Here is a 20,291-nt window from a genome sequence, read left to right on the forward strand (position 1 = left end):
AATGTCATTTCATATGTATACTAGTTAAGCTTGGGTAGCAAATCCCAATTAAGTAATGTCCCTTCCACATTTTTATAAATAGTGAGCATTTGAGCACACTCTGTGAGCAAATTACCAACCAAAGAAGACTGTACATACATCAGCAGTTCAGTTACTTGGAGAAGAGAGCTCAGATCTAATGGTAGCCCAGCTTTATTGAGTCTAGCTATCTTGTTCCATATGTTCCCTTTAGTCCACAACCATTTACTGAAAAATTATTATGTCTGTAAATACTGAGAATATAGAAGTGAGTATGACACTTTTCATTCTCTCTGCCTCATGAAACTCCTATGTAACCAAACACTAACAGTACAGATTTGTCCTCCGCTGTTTTAAACTTTGATTAAGTTGTTGCATCTTATGGTGAGTTAAACAGTTGGTGGTTTAATCTCTGTGGGGTTGCAGTATATGGAGATAGTTTGAGTGGTTTTCAGTGCATCTTACAAAGAATATTGTTATTAGGCTACAGTTGTCCCAAAATGCAGTAAGACATATCAAAACAAGTTTGTAGTTTAGTGTAATAATCTGTTATGAAAACTCACCATTAGAACCTTTTAATGTAAGGAGGATATTTGTCTTCTTCATGTGATTATCTTAGGTAAATAAAACCTTTTAGGGTTAATTATAGTAACAGTATGCTTAAGCAGAGTGCAAAATTTATTAGGAGAAAAAGATGACTTGTATACATGAAGGTTAACTTGGGGGAAAAAAATCATTTGGATTTCTCCACTGACTTCTCATTTTTTCTTTCTACAGTGGAAAATAAAGAGACTCTGAAGCATCTGGCATCTCTTTATGCAAATAATCATCCATCCATGCACATGGGTCAGCCCAGTTGCCCGAATAAATCAGGTAAGTGTTTTCCATACCTTTTGTTATTGCTGTTATTGTTGCTTTTGTGGGGAAAGGAGTTTCACCTTAAGGTCTGCTTGATTCCGCATTTCTCAATGCTTTTATAGATGAGAATATTCCAGGAGGAGTAATGCGTGGAGCAGAATGGCACAGTCACCTGGGCAGCATGAAGGTATGCTTTCTAGAACATGGTTAGAATGGAGTTATGGCCAGGCACGATGGTGTACATGTAATCCCAGTGCTTTGGGAGGCCAAGACAGGTGGATCATCTGAGATTAGGAGTTCGAGACCAGCCTGGCCAACATGGCGAAACCCCATTTCTACTAAAAATATAAAAATTAGCTGGGCGTGGTGGCAGACACCTGTAATCCCAGCTACTTGGGAGGCTGAGTCAGGAGAATCACTTGAACCTGGGAGGTGGAGATTGCAGTGAGTCTAGTCGAGATCGTGCTACTGCACTCCAGCCTGGGCAACAGAGCGAGACTGTATCTCAAAAAAAAAAAAAAAAAAAAAGAATGGAGTTTATGAATATCAGCCATTGAGTGCAAGAATAGGTGACTTTTCTGGTATTGTAAAGTGAATGGCATCTGGCTCATGGCTTTCTTGACATGTTTAGCCCTTAAATTAACCCGAGAGTACTTTCTTTGGCCATTTTAACCATTTTTAATTGTACAGTTCAGTGACATTAATTAAATGTTGTGCCCCCAAAACCATATCTAGTTCCAAAACTTCATTTGCCCCAGATAGAAACTCTGTATCCACTAAGCAGTAACTCCCTATTCCCCTCTCCCATGACTCCTGGAACCCCTGTCTACTTTCTATTTGCCTATTCTATATATTTCATGTAAGTAGAATCATACAATATTTACTCTTTCACTTAGCAAAATGTTTTTAGGATTCATCCATTTTAGAGCATGTATCATTACTTCATTCCTTTTTATGGCTGAATAATATTCTATTTATGTTTATACCACATTTTGTTTGTTAATTCATGTATTGATGGGCACTTGGATTTCTGCTTTTTGGCTATTGCGAATGATGTTGCCGTGAACATTGGTATTGCAGGTATCTGTTTGAACCCCGTGCTGCCATGAGCATTGGTATTACAAGTATCTGTCACTTCTTTGGGGTAGATACCTAGGAGTGGAATTACCTGGTTATGTTGTAATTCTATGTTTCACCTTTTGAGGAACCACTAAACTGTTTTCCACAGCAGCTGTACCATTTTACATTCCTTACCAGCAGTGTTTGAGGGTTCCAATTTTTCCCATATCCTCTCCTCACCAACACTTATTTTCTCTTTTTTCATTTTTGTTTTTAACAGAGTCTCACTTTGTTGCTCAGGCTGGAGTGCAGTGGCCATGACTCCTTCGCAGCTTATTGCAGCCTCAACCTCCCAGGCCTAAGCGATCCCCCGACCTCAGCCTCCGGGAGTAGCCATGACCACCCACATGCACCACCATGCTGGACCAATTATTTTTAATTCTTTGTAGAGACAGGGTCTCCCTTTGTTGCCTAGGCTGGAGTTCTTTATATGTTAATATAAAAGGCTGAACGTGGTGATGGCTCACGTCTATAATCCCAGCACTTTGGGAGGCCGAGGGAGGAGGATCACCTGAGGTCAGGAGTTCGAGACCAGCCTGGCCAACATGGTAAAACCCATCTCTACTAAAAATACAAAAAAATTAGCTGGGCGTGGGGGCAGGCACCTGTAATCCCAGCTACTTGGGAGGCTGAGGCAGGAGAATCGCTTGAACTTGGGAGGTGGAGGTTTCAGTGAGCCAAGATCATACCATTGCACTCCAGCCTGGGCAACAAGCACGAAACTCCATCTCAAGAAACACAGATAAACAAACAAAAAACATTCTGGATGCTATGTATTCTAGATGTGAAATTCTTATCAGATACATGATTTGCAAGTATTTTCTCCTATTCTGTAGGTTACCCTTTAAATTTCTTGATTATGTCCTTTGATACACAAGAGTTTTTAATTGTGATGAAATCCAATGTATCTGTTTTTGTTGTTGCTTTTGTAATTGTTATCCTATGTAAGGATCTGTTGCTAAATCCAAGGTCATGAAGATTCCCCACCTCCCCCCCACCATGTTTTCTTTTCTTTTTTCTGTTTTTTGGAGGGCAGATGTGGTATGAGTTGGGGGGCAGGGTGCATGCCCCTCCCCACCACCGCCCCACTCCCTGCCACCTATGCTTGCATTTTCTTTGAAGAGTTTTATGGGGTGGGCACGGTGGCTTAGGCCTGTAATCCAAGCACTTTGGGAGGCCAAGGTGGGTGGATCATTTGATGTCAGGAGTTCAAGACCAGCCTGGCCAACATGGTGAAACCCCATATACTAAAAATACAAACATTAGGCAGGCTGTAGTGCTGCGCACCTGTAATCCCAGCTACTCCGGAGGCTGCAGCAGGAGAACGGCTTGAGCCTGGGAGGTAGAGATTGCGATAAGCCGAGATCTCGCCACTGCACTCCAGTCTGGGCAACAGAGTGAGACCCTGTCTCAAAAAAAAAAAAAAAAATTTATGGATCAAGCTGTCGTATTTTGGTCATTGATGCAGTTTATTTTTTGTGGTATGAAGTAGGAGTTCAACTTCGTTTGTTGTATGTAGAAATTCAGTTGTCTCAGCACTATTTGTTGAAAGTCTATTCTTTCCCCACTGAATGGTTTTGGTACCCTTGTCAAAAATGAGTTTACCATAGATGTGTGGGTTTATTTCTGTACTCTCAATTCTATTCCATTGGTCTATGTGTTTGCCTTTATGCCAGTATCACTGTTTTGATTAATGTAGGTTTGTTGTGGTAGATTGTAAAATTGGAACGTGTGAGTCCTTCAACTTTATTGTTCTTAAAGATTGTTTTGGCTATTCAGGGCCCCTTGTCATTCCATTTGAATTTGAGCGTTGGCTTTTCTTTTTCTGAGAAAAGGGATGTTGGAATTTTGTTAGAGGTTATGTTGAAACCATAGATCACTTTGTGTAGTATTGACATCTCTACAATATTGTCCTCCCATCCATTTATTTAGGTCTTCTTTAATAAAATGACAGCATTTTAATTCACTGTCCATCCACTTCAAATTAGGCAGGAGTTGTTAGCAGATGGGTGGGTGGCTGATCATTTTATTCACATGTGCAACCAGAAAATTGACTTCATTCCCATTTCTGTCTGTCTTCTGTCCTTTATTTACTAAGAACTTACTACTGGGAGGCACTTTGCCATATTAGTGATAAAATATATTGCCTGGCCTATTGTACGAATTAACTGTGTTACATAATTAATTGATTTGATGTAGAAGAGAGCAGCTCTCAACAGGCCATGAGAAATTAAAGACACAAAAAATTATATCTAGTCAGAGATACAGCCTTTTTCTCTGTAGAGGAGATGACATTTGGGCTGCAGAGATTGTGAAGCAGAACATTCCAGAAAGAGGAAGCAGTATATAGCAGCAGTCTAATTTAGTTAGAGTATGGAGTGTAATGCAGAGCCGCAGAAGGTTAAGAATGGAAAGAGTGCTGGTTGCTTTGAATGCTTTGTTTTAATAAGAATGGGAAACTATGAGGTTTTGGGCAGGGATAACAATATTGACATGATCTGAGCTATGCTATGGGGAAACTAATCTCTAAATAATCAGTTAAGATCGTTTGGAGGAAGAGACACTGGTACAGGGAGACTGGTTTGGAATTGTCTAGACAAAAAGTAATGAGGGCCTAGGTTATGCTAGTGGCAAGGAGAGTAGAGTCAGAGGATGACATTTTAGAGATTCTGTAGAGGTAGAATTGACAAGATTCAGTGAATTATGGATGATAGTGAGATAGAGAAGTCAAAGACAAGACGTTTCATGGTTATGTGAGAAAATGAGTTAATACCATTAACTGAGTTAGGAAAAAGAAGATATTTTGGGAAAAGGTGGTAAGTTGGGTTTTTGAACCTGTCTGCACAGGTTTTGAGCAGGGATAACAATATTGACACGATCTGAGCTATGCTATGGGAAAACTAATCTCTAAATAATCAGTTAAGATAGTTTGATAAATGCTATATTGCAGGGAGTGGATATTGTTACCAGCAGGGGTCCAGGTTGAGGGTATCAGAGGGCTAATGATTATTATCTCCAGAGCTTCAAGAACAACTGTGACGTTTCTGGGTTTAAAGGGAAGCTGACCCTCTTCTGCGTGTGCTCATTGATTCATTTCTTCAGCAAACCTGAATAAACCCCATCTAACTGGCACTACCAGGCACTATGGGAAGCACTGAAGATAGGAAAGTGAATTCGACATAGCCCCTGTCCTCAAGGGCTCTCACAGAGTTTGTGACTGATTATAATACAGAGAGGTTTATTTATATTTGTCATAAAATGCTTTACACCTTCTTTGTTTACATCAGCTACATTTTCTTTTCATTTACTCCGTTTGTTGTATTACAATGCCTCATTCTTTCTTTTACTTACTAATTTTCCCACATTTGATTTTGAACTTTATATTTTAGGATTATAGCGTCACCTATGGCCATTGTCCGGAAATCACAGTATACACAAGCTGCTGTTACTTTCCTAGTGCTGCACAACTCCCTTCCTTGTGGGCGGACAATAAGAGATCTCTTCTTAGTATGTTAGTGGAGGTGAGTCTTTTCCTTTTAACTAGAGGCAAACTCCCAGGAATATGTTCAGTGAAAACCTTTATCGAAACATTGTCTTTTACCAAAAATGTATATTATTTATTTTAAATTTATATAGAAGAGTTTTGGTTATTTTATGTTTCCTAAATAGATGCCATTCATTCACATCTCTGGAATCTGCTATAATTTAGGTAATTTGACCTTGCAAGATGCTGCAAGTTCTTTAATTTGAATATCACAGAGTTACTGGAGTAGTATACCATGGTGGGAAGGAAATCACTCAAGGCATTAGAAGGTTGGGTTCTAATGCTTCAGGCTGTGACAGTATCAGAGTTCTCTTTTATGTCCAGCTCTGTGACCCTGAACATTGAATGAATGGCAAACAAGGTCAGAGTCAGTGAGGGGGGGGTGGGGGGGAGGGGGAGAGAAGAAGCAGGCCACACAGAGTTTGACACTTGTTTGTGTGTGGTTTTTGTTTTGTTTGTTTGGTTGCTTGGTTTTGGTCATGCCTCAAGCTAGTGCCTCTACAATGTCTGGCATTATGACAACATAAATTTATAGTTTAAACATTTTTTCAGGTTCACAAGGGAGTTCATGGATTTGTTAAAGATAGGACTGGAAAGCCAATCTCTAAAGCAGTCATTGTACTTAATGAAGGAATAAAGGTACACACAAAAGAGGGAGGTTATTTCCATGTACTCTTAGCGCCAGGTGTCCATAACATCAATGCCATCGCTGATGGGTACCAGCAACAACATTCACAGGTAAGAAACTCAAATTGAGTAGCATCATGTAAATTTTTATTCTTAGTAATACTTCTATTTTATTTTGAAACTCTAGTTAGAAATCTTGAAGGGAATAAAGAAATAAAAGTGTGACTGCCTCTTGATTACGATATCTTGTTATCCTTGTACCCCTTGCCACCAAAAGGGAAAATTTTCTAGCATTTTGTATACTTTAGATGGCAAGGCATCATCTCCTTAGTTTGCTATATGGGCCCTAATAATATAGCAGGGATACAGTACACCTTAAGCAGAACTTGTCATGATTCTTACACTTTCGCCTTCTAGGTCTTTGTGCATCATGATGCAGCTAGTTCTGTGGTGATAGTCTTTGACACAGATAACCGGATATTTGGTTTGCCAAGGGAGCTTGTGGTAACTGTATCAGGTAAAGACATTTTGATTTTTAGTAGTAAAAGTTAAAAACACTCTTGACATTTCAATATGAGAGTGGGTCACCTCCATAATCCTGAAACTAATCACTTGTCTTCTGATGTCTCCTTATCTAAATGTGATTTTCCTGGGCCTCTGTTCTCCCATATGTTCTCCTGGCTTGCCTTTCTCTGCTGAGACCAGCTTGGTCAGGGAGACCCTAACCCAGCGGCGCTAGAGAAATTGAAGACACACACACACACAGAAATATAGAGGTGTGAAGTGGGAAATCAGCGGTCTCACAGCCTTCAGAGCTGAGAGCCTCGAACAGAGATTTACCCATGTGTTTATTAACAACAAGCCAGTCATTAGCATTGTTTCTATAGATTAACTAAAAGCATCCCTTATGGGAAATGAAGGGATGGGCCAAAATAAAGGGATGGGTTGGGCTAGTTATCTGCAGCAGGAGCATGTCCTTAAGGCACAGATCGCTCATGCTATTGTTTGTAGTTTAAGAATGCCTTTAAGTGGTTTTCCACCCTGGGCGGGCCAGGTGTTCCTTGCCCTCATTCTGGTAAACCCACAACCTTCCAGTGTGGGTGTCATGGCCATGATGAACATGTCACAGGGCTGCAGAGATTTTGTTTATGGCCAGTTTTGGGGCCAGTTTATGGCCAGATTTTGGGGGGCCTGTTCCCAACCTGTCCCCCTATTATTTGCAAATCGATCAAAGCAAAGGCAGCTTTATCACGGTGAGCTACTTCTCTCAGGAGTCAAGTTCCACATCTGCAGACTACACAAAGTCAACAGATTAAAAGCACAATCATCATTGAAATCACAGAGGTTCCAAGTGCTTTTATCCATTTTGATGGGTTACTAGCTGCTAATCTATCTGCAGCTCCTTTAAGCACTCCAGTTCCTGGCATTAAGGTCAGGTGTGCCTAGGATGCTTTAAATATTTGTTCCCAAATTTTGATCTTATTAAGAGCTATTAATAGTTTCCACAAATCCTTATGTTTAGCTCCTACAACGAACCTTATCATTTGAGGTTGAGGTGCGACTATACTGCCATGGTTCCAGATAATATGAACTTTTGCTGTACTTCTTATCATCTCTACCATCTGACCTTTTGTTCAGACCATCTGAACATAGTGTGGCCGTGGCATGCAGACTGAGAGGTGCAATTCAAGCTAAACATCCCCTTAGGGGACCAATCAATAATGATTCCATAGGAATCACTGCACAGCACCTCTGCCTGTTTTGCAATGCAATCTTCCTAAACAAGTACGTTCATTTTTTCTGGCCAGGTTAATTTTGTTTACAAACAGGTTTTTGAGGGCAGTATGCCTCAATTATAAGAGCAGATTTATTGTGGTAAATACTGAGATCAGAAAGCATGTGTAACTGTGTCATAGAGTGATTGCATCCAGGCATTATTGCCAGCCAAGATTGATAAATATGCCCAATAAGTATAATTGTTCTCTGTGTCCGCCTTTGTTGAAGGAATACTCACAGCAATGGCGATCACCGCTATTATGGCTACCATTAAATTACTTACTGTGTCTGGTTGTCCTGCTTTCCTCAGGTTTTCTTCCACCATCTGTGATAGCTTCTTGATCTGTCCCCAAGTGGGTGGCTGTGTTTGACGGGTGTTGCTCGTGACAGTTGGGGTCTTCCCCAGCATCAGTCTCGACATGGCTGCAACCAGGGGGTCCTCGGGATCCTCCGGGAATCTCTTCCTCAGCATCTGGCTCATGATAAGGTTTCGGGTGTCTTGATGGTATCCAAATCAGCTGTTGATTTTGGCCTGGAGAAACACAAGCATAACCTCTACCCCAAGTTATTATTTTACCTATTTCCCAACTGTTTGTTATTGGATCTCTCCACTAAACCAGTTGTTCTGCTTCTGTCTTTGCAGCTGGTTTCTGTAGATGCTGTTCAGCTGCTGATAACATCTGACCTTTGGGCAGGCTCAAAAAATTTTAAGTTAATAATGCTAGATTCAGTTGTGTATGGGCTATCCTGTAATCCCTATTTCTCCCCCTTTTTTGTTTTTGTCATCAGTTGTTTATCTGTATGAAATTGTAATTAAGCATTTTTAATTAACTGTGTGGAATGAACCATGTATGAAGAATCAGAAATCACATTAATAGGCATGTTAAAAGCAGTCAATACCTCAATTACAGTTACAAGCTCCGCTTTTTGAGCTGAAGTATAGGGCATCTGGGAAACTTTACCTTTTGATCCAGAATAAGAAGCTTTACCATTACCAGACCCATCTGTAAAACAATGAAAACGCTTAGCAGGCTGCAGGTTGTTTACCACAAGAATTGTAAATGCAAACCATTCACAGTCTTGCTCAGTTAACGGGATAGTAAAGAAACAGTCTTTTAAATCTATGACTATTAAAGGCCAAGTTTTTGGGATTATAGCAGGAGAACGCAATCCTGGCTGTAATGCTCCCATAGGTTGTATAATTGAGTTGATGACTCTTAAGTCAGTTAACATTCTGCATTTACCTGATTTTTTCTTAATTACAAAACCTGGAGAATTCCAAGGGGAAAATGTTGGAGCTGTGTACCCATTTTCTAATTGTTCAGTAACTAATTTCTCTAAAGCCTCCAGTTTCTCTTTACTTAGCGGCCATTGTTCTATCCAAATTGGCTTATCTGTTAACCATTTTAAAGGTATAGGTTCTAGAGGCTTAACAATGGCTGCCATAAAAAATGATATCCTAATCTTTGGCAGGAACTTTGTCTTTCCACTTGAAGCGGTTTTTTCAAACCTTGCAAATTTTTTTCTAGTCCCATACCAGGGACATACCCCATTTCATGCATTGTATGTTGATTTTGAAGGCTGTATAATTGTTCTGGTATTAGAACTTGTGCTCCCCATTGTTGTAATAAATCTCTCCCCCATAAATTTATAGGTACAGATGTTTTAATTGGTCAGATAGTCCCAGGGTGTCCATCGGGCCCTTCACAATGCAAAATATAACTGCTCTGATATACTTCAGGGGCTTTAGCAACTCCAACTATGTTAAATTGAGCGGGTTGAATTGACCACACGGAGGACCAGTGCTGTGGAGAAATGATTGCAGTGTCCACTCCTGTATCTACCAAACCTTTAAATTTCTTTCCCTGAATAGTTATTTCACAGGTAGGACGTTTATCAGTAATTTGATTTACCCAGTAAGCTGCTTTGCCTTGTTTATTTGTGCTTCCAAATCCTCCTGTTAGTTTAATTTCATTTTTCCCCATTTCCACATACGGCACAATCAGGAGCTGTGCTATATGATCTCCTGGCTCTGCTTTTCCAGGGAACAGAAGTAGATATCACAATTTGAATTTCCCCATTATAATCTGAATCAATGACTCCTGTATGTATTTGTACCTCTTTTAAATTTAAACTAGACCTGCCTAGAAGTAATCCTATCGTCCCTGCTGGCAATGGTCCACAGACTCCTGTTGGGACCTTTTGTGAGGGTTCCCCAGGCAGAAGACTCACAACTTTTGTGCAGCATAAATCTACCATGGCACTACCGGCTGTGGTGGGGGACAGACGTTGTACAGGGAAGAGCGAATGTCCTGAGCTGGAAATGCCCTGGTTTGGAATGGGGCCTGGGACGGGCCCCTTATGGCGTTTCCCGAAAGTGGGTTCCCATCTTTATCAAACTTAGAGTGACACTGATTAGCACAATGTTTTCCTGTTTTACATTTTGGACATATTTCAGGCTCAGCAGTTTTCTTTTTTCCCCTATCTGGTGGCCTGACTCACTGATTTTTTTCTACTTTTTTTTTTTCTAGTATGACCGTGCTTCTCACGGCTAAAACAATCTCCAGGAAATGGAGTTCCTTTATTCACTCTCAGTCCTGCCATTGCCTGTGCTAGCAGAGTAGCCTTATGCAGATTACTTCCAATACCATCACAGGCCTTGATATAATCAACTAAATGTGCTTTCCTGAATTTAAAAGGAAAAGGCTCAAATGTAGCTATAATATTTCCCTGTTGATCTGGGGGGTATATTCTATCAGGGAGCTGCCAAGCCTCTAAATCACCCTCTCAGCTAACTTGCTGAATTCCTGCCTGAATAGAACTAAGAGCAGTCTCTTGAGGCGCTGCTCGAACAGTCACGGGGCAACTACTTTTCACCAAGTGTCCTCCGGAAAAGAAAGCTCTGGAGGGTATTTTTCTTCAAAATAATAATGAGGGGGTGCAGAAGGATAGGGATGAACCTTTCCCTCCTTTGCCGCTTTAGCTTTAGCTGGCAAATAAACATGCTATGTAACCTCTTCTATTACTTCGTTACACTCTCCTTCCTCCTCATCAGTGTGAAAAAGTTCCAAGGTGGAATGAACCAGAGCCCACACTTGTCCCATTGTTACCCTAATGCTTCTGAGCTCCCCTTCTTACTCACCACGGGGATTGCTTTAAGAGTACTCAGGTGTCCTCCAGCTTAGTTCCATGTTCAACTGCCGCTCCAGCGACCCTTCAACCTGGATTCGAGCCCCTACAATGGACGCCACTTGCTGAGACCAGCTCAGTTGGAGAGACCCTAACCCAGTGGTGCTAGAGGAATTAAAGACACACACAGAGAAATATAGAGGTGTGAAGTGGGAAATCAGGGGTCTCACAGCCTTTAGAGCTGAGAGCCTCGAACAGAGATTTACCCACATGTTTATTAACAGCAAACCAGTCATTAGCATTGTTTTTATAGATATTAGATTAACTAAAAGTATCCCTTATGGGAAATGAAGGGATCGGCCGAAATAAAGGGATGGGTTGGGCTAGTTATCTGCAGCAGGAGCATGTCCTTAAGGCACAGATCACTCATGCTATTGTTTGTAGTTTAAGAACGCCTTTAAGTGGTTTTCCACCTTAGGTGGGCCAGGTGTTCCTTGCCCTCATTCTGGTAAACCCACAACCTTCCAGCATGGGTGTCATGGCCATGATGAACATGTCACAGGGCTGCAGAGATTTGTTTGTGGCCAGTTTTGGAGCCAGTTTATGGCCAGCTTTTGGGGTCCTGTTCCCAATATTTCTGTTTCTTCAGGTCTATACTCAAATGTTACCTCCACGGAGAGGTCTTCCCTGATCACCCTAGCTACCCCTGTGACTATCTCTATCCTGCTTTTTTACATTATAGCACTTCTCACTAACATTGTATTGGTTCATTTCTTTGTCTATATTCAATCTCTCCCACTAAAACATAAGCTCTGAGAGAGTGAAGAATCTTCCTGCATCCTCAGAGCCCAGAACGATGCTTAGCACACAGTGGGTCTTAATGAATGAAGAGTTGTTGAATGAATGAATGATTTGCTTTATATTAAAGTTTTAAGTTCCTAGGACTTTGACTTATATTAGTTCTGCTTTTTCAAGATCCAGGAAAGAGGAAATGTTTCCTTTCACTGGAACTAATTCATGTCATTGCTTGGATTACTGAAAGGTTAAGAAGAAAAAAAAATGTGGTAAAATGAATACTCTGATGTACTCTATCTATTTGATACAAAGAGCCTTTGTTTATTTCTAAGTGCAACTTGGCTGAGGCAGAATAACCCAAGTTTTATCACAGGGTTCCTGTGGGACAGACCCTTAGTTGAGAGAAAGTAGTATATTGGAAACATGGCCCAATCATAGATACTGTGTGGTGAGTTTAAAGAGTTCTTATCTTGTCTCAGATAAAGTGTAAATAACTTAGTGATTAAAAACACAGGAGGTAGAATTCAGCCATGGTTTAAATCTGGCTCTGTCACCCATTAGCTATTGTGAACTTAATTTTTATTATTTTTAGTTTCTAACACTTTTATTTTGATAACCTTATGTACAAATTTAAAATAAACTAAGAGATTTGGATGAAATGAAAGTTTACTGGAAAGGAAGAGTATAATAGAAGTCATAAAAAGCAGGTTGCAGAACAGTAGACACAGTATAATCTCATTATGGTAAAAGAAAAAAATACATGTATATGCACATGCATAAAGAAAGATCTGGGGCCAGGCATGGTGGCCCACGCCTATAATCCCAGCGCTTTGGGAGGCCGAGGCAGGTGGATCACTTGAGGTCAGGAGTTCTAGACTAGCCTGGGCAACATGGCAAAACCCCACCTCTACCAAAAACAAAAAAAAATTAGCCAGGTGTGGTGGCGTGCACCTGTGGTACTGCTCAGGAGGCTGAGGTGGGAGGATCACATGCAGAAAAGATCTGGTAACTTAAAATGATCTCTGGGTAATGGAAATGTAAAGATAGGAGGTTTTTAGTTTTGACTTTTGTCAGTTTGTATTTTTAAATTTTGTATATTGTACATATACTGCTTCTATTATAATAAAAGGTTCTTAAGTGCATGAAATAGAAATAAAATAAATGCGGGGTATATTATTAAAAGTTCCATTGTAAGCAGCTGCTTATTAATATCCTTAAAGTATAATATCACCCACGTGATGGTTTTTGTTTGTCAGGTGCTACTATGTCGGCATTGATCCTAACAGCTTGCATTATTTGGTGCATCTGCTCAATCAAGTCTAATAGACACAAGGATGGCTTTCATCGGCTCAGGCAGCATCATGATGAGTATGAAGATGAAATTCGCATGATGTCTACCGGCTCCAAGAAGTCTCTCCTAAGCCATGAGTTCCAGGATGAAACAGACACTGAAGAGGAAACGTTATATTCTAGCAAACATTGAGAAACACATTTGGCATATCTCCCAGCATAAGTACCAAGCAAAATTACAGTTCCTCTTGGGAGAACACTGCATTAAGAAGAGAGACTCTCTTGCTTCTTCAAAGAGCTTTGGGAAGTTAAATTGCTAAATTTGTATTCTCTGTGAATTTCACTGGCAGTTTTGAACTTCCCTTCCTTAAAGTATTCTTAACCTTTAAAAAAAAAAAAATCTGATTTCTATTTATGCAGCAGAGATGGGACAGCCACTTTGTTTTTCTTTTTAATTTAAGATGAGCTGTTTGGAGCTTATGTAATAATGGCATAAAACCAACTAGAGGATGTTGTATTTTGCACATCAGGTGTTTACTAGTGGCTTTAGTATTTTTCTTTGTTTTAAATGGCCAAAAGAATCCAGAAACATTAAGGCAGGGACAGCAGTCAGAATCGACATAAAGCTTTAAAAACTCAAGGTTTTTTCAACCTACTGAGGAGTACTTTTCTCTAGTTGTTAAATAGCTGGAGTTTCTCTTATTCAGGTTTAATGGAGGTTGAATTGATTTTTAAACACATATAACAGTAGGAAATAAATAAATGGGCTTCTGCATTTGGCTTTCTACCTGTTCCAAGGCTAGATCGGAACTGGTAGACTATGCTGTAAGCAGGATTTCACTACCTCTCTTGTAAGGTTTAGCAAATTTCTAAATAGCCCATTTTAAGGGAGAACTTACTTTGTTGTGAAAGATCTAAATGCCCACTTGAATGAAGCTGAGAGAGAGATCTAGCAAAAGCTAAAACTCATGTTGCCTATCTTTGAACTTGGTAAAAACCCACAGGTGCTGCTGCTTATATCTGTGAAGCACTAGCTTATTCTAGGAATGCCTGATTCTTTAATATTGCCTAAATCAGAACCTTTTTCTGTGTTGCACACATGGTTTTCAGATGACCTAACCATCTGCAAGATCTGAATTCTACTGAAAATATCTAGAAATGTGGAAGAGACCTACTTGCACATTCTTAACCTGTATTTGAACACAAAATAGCTATACTTCATGCTCCAGCCCAAGCCTATACCCTGTAATAGCATACTATTATTGAAATCACTTGGCCGGTCTTGTTCACATAGGCCTCTGGGAGTAATTTGGTTCTTTGTCCTAATGTTTCATTTGACAGTCTCTTTCTGATCAACCAATTTTGCTAAAAGTTCAGTTGAAAGTTTTTAAGTATAGCTCCCTCCCTTGAAAAAAATGTAAACTATGACTGCTGAATGATAAAACACTGTGGTGTGAAAGTGTCATCTTCACTGCCAATCAGGCAAAGACCTGAAAGATTTGCATTTTATTGTGTCTGTCTTATGCAACGGAAATGATGCTTTTTGTAAGTATGCATCTTACCAATGATCTAACGGTTTAATACCTTTGAATGTTTTAATGACCAAGTTGCTGCTGAACTTATACTAAATCAGGGGATCAAAAAACTTGCTCTCATTTTCTCAAATTGTATTCTATATCCATTAATGTATCAGTTATCCCAAAGCCTTCAGGGGGAGTGGTTTACCACCTACCTAGGTCGTTCAACCAGGTTTGGTGAGGAATGCATTCAAAGTGGCTTTATAAAAGATTTTGTTTATCAAGAATAATGAGGTCATGTCATTTGTTGATAAGTATCTGTGATAAATCCGTGGTTCAAGGTTAAGCCATTCTGGTATTCTGGTATTAGCAACTGTAAATTCTGCCACCTCGTACATGGAACAGAGCTTGTGGGATGTTAATAGTTAATGAAATATATGTGATTTAATTTCTTCAAATAATCTATATGTTTTCTTTAAGGATGGTGGTGTATTGCTGTTTTTCAGCTTTATTTTTAAGAGTACAGTCAGGAAACCAACAAGGGGCCTAAGAGTGGCTGGCCCTGCTTGGGACGTTATGGCAAATGAAACAAAGTTAATGTGACAGACTTTGCTTTGTTATCGTTGGTCTTCACCAGAGGATACCTTTTTACATTTACTTCTCTCTTGGATCAAATATGTCTTTAACTGTACATCTCAGTGGCTGGAGGCCATGCCTTTTAAGCATGTGTAAAATTTTAAAGAAATGAACATGCAGTTATTTTAGTAATACTTCCTGAAAGAAAAACCAAATTCTGCTATAAATCTTGACCGTCAATGAACTTTTAAATAACGCATTTAGCTGGAAAACAAGACTTTCCCAGCTTGTGTTACCTAGAAGCGTGAATGTATAGGATCCCTGACTACTAAGACTATATTCTCAGCCCTTCCCTGTCTTTTATTTGCAGATCTAATCTAATATTAGAACATATTAACTGCTTAAGGCATTGAAGCCATATGGGATGGGGAATACATTTCTTCAGTGTTTCTCCGAGAGACTTTCCATTTCCTTGGAGTTATAGAAGCAAGTATCATAGTATTAAGAAATTTGCCTAAATCTGAGTTGTGCCTTTCTTTACTCACAAGGCATGGGTTTTGTCCTGGTGATCAGTTTGCAAGACTTCTTCCTTCCCAGCTCCTTAATAAAAGCAAAGTGATTGAGTAGGTAATGTTCAAAGTGTCTACCTGTGTACATGTACTTGTATCGATTATGTAGTTCAGTAAGATGTGCCCAAGTCATTTCAGAAGGAAAGATCCTTTGGTTTTGATGCATTTTGCTGAACACTTGGGTAGTGAGTGGGATCCTATCCAGTTGAGGAATGCTTGCAATGCTTATTGAAAGGATTTGCTTTGGGACTTTGTCATCTTCCAGAAAGGAAACATATTGTATATTTGGCCCAGTGTGATTGATTGCTTAATCTTTGGTAACTTTTACTTGAATGGGATTTGCTGAATTCATGACTATTGAATTTAAATCTAATTATGAGTTCACAAATAAATAGAAGGTAGTGTTTATGTCTGAACTTATTGTGTTTGAGCTAACACCAGGTTACTCGGTAACCATGACCTGCTCCTCCATTTCCATTTATTCGCAACATTAAATAGTTTTATCTTGTTGTTGCCAGAAATGCACTTGTGCCAGGTGTTGGCCCTGCTGTATGAAAAGCTTATTGGCAATGAACTCTGTAATAGTGCCCTACATTATGGTTTTTCTTGTGGAATTGTTTTAACAGTGACAACCCAGCATTTCCATATAATTTTGCTTTATTGTTATTACTATAAATTCCACTATGATTGATGTTCAGTGGTTTTCTATAGCAACTTTTTTGATAACTCTTTGGGTTTCTGGTTTGTTTTAACTAGTTATTTTGGGGGGATGATTGGGGTCTTTAATATCAACTGAACTTGGATTTCTAGTTCATGAAGAAATCTCTCCCAATACCCATTTATCCTTTTTTTTTTTTTTTTTTTTTGAGACAGAGTCTCGCTCTGTTGCCCAGGCTGGAGTGCAGTGGCCGGATCTCAGCTCACTGCAAGCTCCGCCTCCCGGGTTTACGCCATTCTCCTGCCTCAGCCTCCCGAGTAGCTGGGACTACAGGCGCCCGCCACCTCGCCCGGCTAGTTTTTTGTATTTTTTTTTTAGTAGAGACAGGGTTTCACTGTGTTAGCCAGGATGGTCTCGATCTCCTGACCTCATGATCCGCCCGTCTCGGCCTCCCAAAGTGCTGGGATTACAGGCTTGAGCCACCATGCCCGGCCAATTTATCCTATTTTTAGCAATAATTTGTTAATGATTCCACTTGATTTTCAGAATATTGTCCTGGTTGATTTTGATTTGACAGAGTACCTTATGAAATTTGAAAGTAGATTACCATTTTGAGGCAGTTGGATATAGATTATGTAAATATGTATGATTGTGATTTTTATAAATGGCATAACATGAGTGTACTAATTACCTTCTATGCTGGCCATGCTACAGATTTTCTGGAGGTATGACATAATGGTATTTTTTAATGCTCAGATTAAAAATCAGCTTTTCACCTCTCCAATTTTTCCAAGTGATACTCCCAGTTCTAGAGCAATCTACAGCTGTTTATATAAGGTGCCCAACACCCATTCATCTCAAGTGCTTCAGTCTTTGGTTTATTTCATGCACTGTGCCTTCAAAATGAAATTTTTAAAAGGGACTTTAAATGAAGTTGAATAGTAGTTTTTAAAAGTCAATGTGTAATTTATGTGAAATCTAAAACTGTAATGAGGTCCTTTCTGTTTTTTATATGTAAACAGATCTACTAATCCTGTATAAAAGTTATTTTATGATGTTTGTCTTTCTTTGTGTTTTGTCTCATAATCTTTTTTCAGATGCAATAGGCCAGAAAAAGTTATAGGTCCAGTTTGAAAGTTATTTAGTTTTTCTGCCCACACTAGTGGAAAAATAGTACCAGGATCAGAATACAGGGTATCACCTATGGAATGTTTCTGTATTTATGAATCAACTCAAAAGAAAGCTTTGTTTCTGAAATCACATTACATAGTGGCCACAGTTTTCTGTTTGTAGCTCAGCTGGATTGTTATATATGTTCAATCATTTCACAATAACACAAAACTGGTCATTGAAAGGTTGTTATGTACCCATTTTAAACTTGTTCATTAAAAATTTCATCCTTTTTCCAGGTGAGGCCCAGTTAGAATAATGTGTCCTGGCACTTATAGGCGCAGCAAGGATGAATTCAATATCCCCTTTTCACTTAGCAACAATGTGTTACTTCTACCCTAATAGGAATTGGGAAAGCAAAGATACATAAGAAACAGACTCTGCTGACAAAGAACTCATAGTCCAGACCAGAGAAATAGAAATGGAAATAAGTTATATTTCAACAGTGATTGGTTCATCTAAAAGTCTCTGCTGTAAAGGAAATAAAGCATAGAGGTTTGAGCATGGACTTTGGAGCTGGACCAATCTGTGATTGATTCTTGGCTCTGCTACTTGCTTCCGATGTGAGCTTGTACAAGTTTCTTGACATTCTCTGAGCCTCAGTTTCTCTACTGGTTAAAGAATAATCCTTGATAGGATTGCAGTGGAAAATTAAACGAAATAATGTTAGAAAAGTTCCCAATATAATGTTTGACTCGGAATTGAATGCCTGTGGTAACCAGCATCATTTTCCTTCATGTGATGTCTTCTTATGCCTTTGAAAGAAAGTTACTTTATCAAATGTATAAACAAAGACCTGTTTATAGGTGATCTTTTTAATTTAGAAGAAATTCTGAGACACAAATACTAAAAACAAACAAACAAACAAAAAAACCCGAAACTTTTTATTATGTGGTTCAATAGATTGTCTAAAGCATGGCAGTAAAGTTTTAATTATGCCAAAATGCTTCATACTTGTTTTTAAATGAAATTAAGTTGTATTTATGCTTCTTTAGGGAAAACAGCCTTACTTAACTGCTACAGAAAGTGTGAATAGTGATAATGGTTCTTTTTCTCTCAATGTTTGAAATATTTTCCTGAATTTTCTTAGTTTTCTCATACTTGAATTAAGAACCCTTTTGGTTTGTTTCATAAACAGTAATCTAGTTATGTTCAGCTTTTCAGATTTCTAATAGCTGATTGTTCTCAGCAAAGTAAACATGATGGTCAACACTAATACTACTCAATTCTGAATAAGTGCCATTGTGTGGGTCTTCATGTCTTAGTCTTAGTTATAGTTAGAATACCAACTGATTCTATGCTATTTGTTGCAAACCTCAGATAAATACATCGTTTATTATTACACACAACTTAAAAGCAATAAAATCAGTAGACAGAGTGCAATTATACCTTTATATATATACACACAAATATATATACAAAAGTATATTTACAAATATATATAATGGGAGACTTTAACACCCCACTGTCAACATTAGACAGATCAACGAGACAGAAAGTTAACAAGGATATCCAGGAATTGAACTCAACTCTGCACCAAGCGGACCTAATAGATATCTACAGAACTCTCCACCCCAAATCAACAGAATATACATTCTTCTCAGCACCACATCGCACTTATTCCAAAACTGACCACATAGTTGGAAGTAAAGCACTCCTCAGCAAATGTAAAACAAATATATACACAAAAATATATATATATATTTGAGACGGAGTCTTTCTGTCTCCCAGGCTGGAGTGCATTGGTATGATCTCAGCTCACTGCAACCTCTGGCTCCCGGTTTCAAGCGATTCTCCTGCCTTAGCCTCCCAAGTAGCTGGAATTACAGGCATGCGCCATCATGCCCAGCTAATTTTTGTATTTTTAGTACAGACAGAGTTTCGCCATGTTGGCCAGGCTGGTCTGGAACTCCTGACCTCAAGTGATCCTCCCACCTTGGCCTCCCAAAATGCTGGGATTACAGGCATGAGCCACCATGCCCGGCCCCAATTTTAACTTTAATATCACAATTTTCACCTACATTAGTAGAATATTAAAAGCAAACATACTATTTCTTCGGCATTTTGGTTGAGGTTAAATAATCCTCTTCCCTAATTACTGTGTAAACAAATGTAGACAAGGTAAGCAAGAATGAGACAGGATGGCCTACGTGGAGTAGTAAGGTGTTGAAGTTTAGAGGCCAGCCTGAAAGACTGAGGAAAAAAGGCTGAGAATTACTTGATAAGACTGAAGGTACGATAATTAGAAGTGGGAGTAAATTGAGATGGATATCTCAAATTCAGCAATATGAAGAGGCAGAGATAAAGTCAAAACCGTAGTTGGAAAATCAGCAAGTGGAGAAACTTAAGACGGAACACGGAGGAAACAGAGTGCAGATTAAATAGAAATTGCCGTGATAACATGGATTATATTCTGTGATAACCACTGAGGTTGAGCCAAAGTGAAGGAGTAATGGTGAAAGTCTAGATTGCTAATTTCGAATATTTGAGGTTATTCCAGTATTTATGATGATGATTATTATTTATTATGTACATATGGTTCCTAGCAGAGTTTTTCAAGACTAAACAGGCTTTTGATCTAGAGTCGAAAGCATTGATCCTGTTGAGAGGGAATGAAACAGAAAGGGACTGGGCAAGTTACAGTA

At 39.1% G+C, this 20,291-nt stretch overlaps 1 protein-coding gene across 1 annotated transcript in view; it reads left to right on the forward strand.

Annotated features, from left to right (window-relative positions):
* The window catches only part of CPD (carboxypeptidase D), a 97,293-nt gene extending 82,333 nt beyond the window's left edge, over positions 1-14,960 (forward strand). The window contains exons 16-21 of the mRNA XM_033184451.1: positions 796-891; positions 999-1,063; positions 5,385-5,516; positions 6,092-6,277; positions 6,584-6,683; positions 13,123-14,960. Coding sequence (XP_033040342.1) covers positions 796-891; positions 999-1,063; positions 5,385-5,516; positions 6,092-6,277; positions 6,584-6,683; positions 13,123-13,349 — 806 coding nt within the window. The 3' untranslated portion in view covers positions 13,350-14,960. The remainder of the gene's footprint in view (positions 1-795; positions 892-998; positions 1,064-5,384; positions 5,517-6,091; positions 6,278-6,583; positions 6,684-13,122) is intronic.
* The last annotated feature ends 5,331 nt before the right edge of the window (positions 14,961-20,291 follow it).

Source organism: Trachypithecus francoisi, unplaced genomic scaffold (genome assembly GCF_009764315.1).
Source record: "Trachypithecus francoisi isolate TF-2019V2 unplaced genomic scaffold, Tfra_2.0 Lachesis_group20, whole genome shotgun sequence".
NCBI lineage: Eukaryota > Metazoa > Chordata > Mammalia > Primates > Cercopithecidae > Trachypithecus > Trachypithecus francoisi.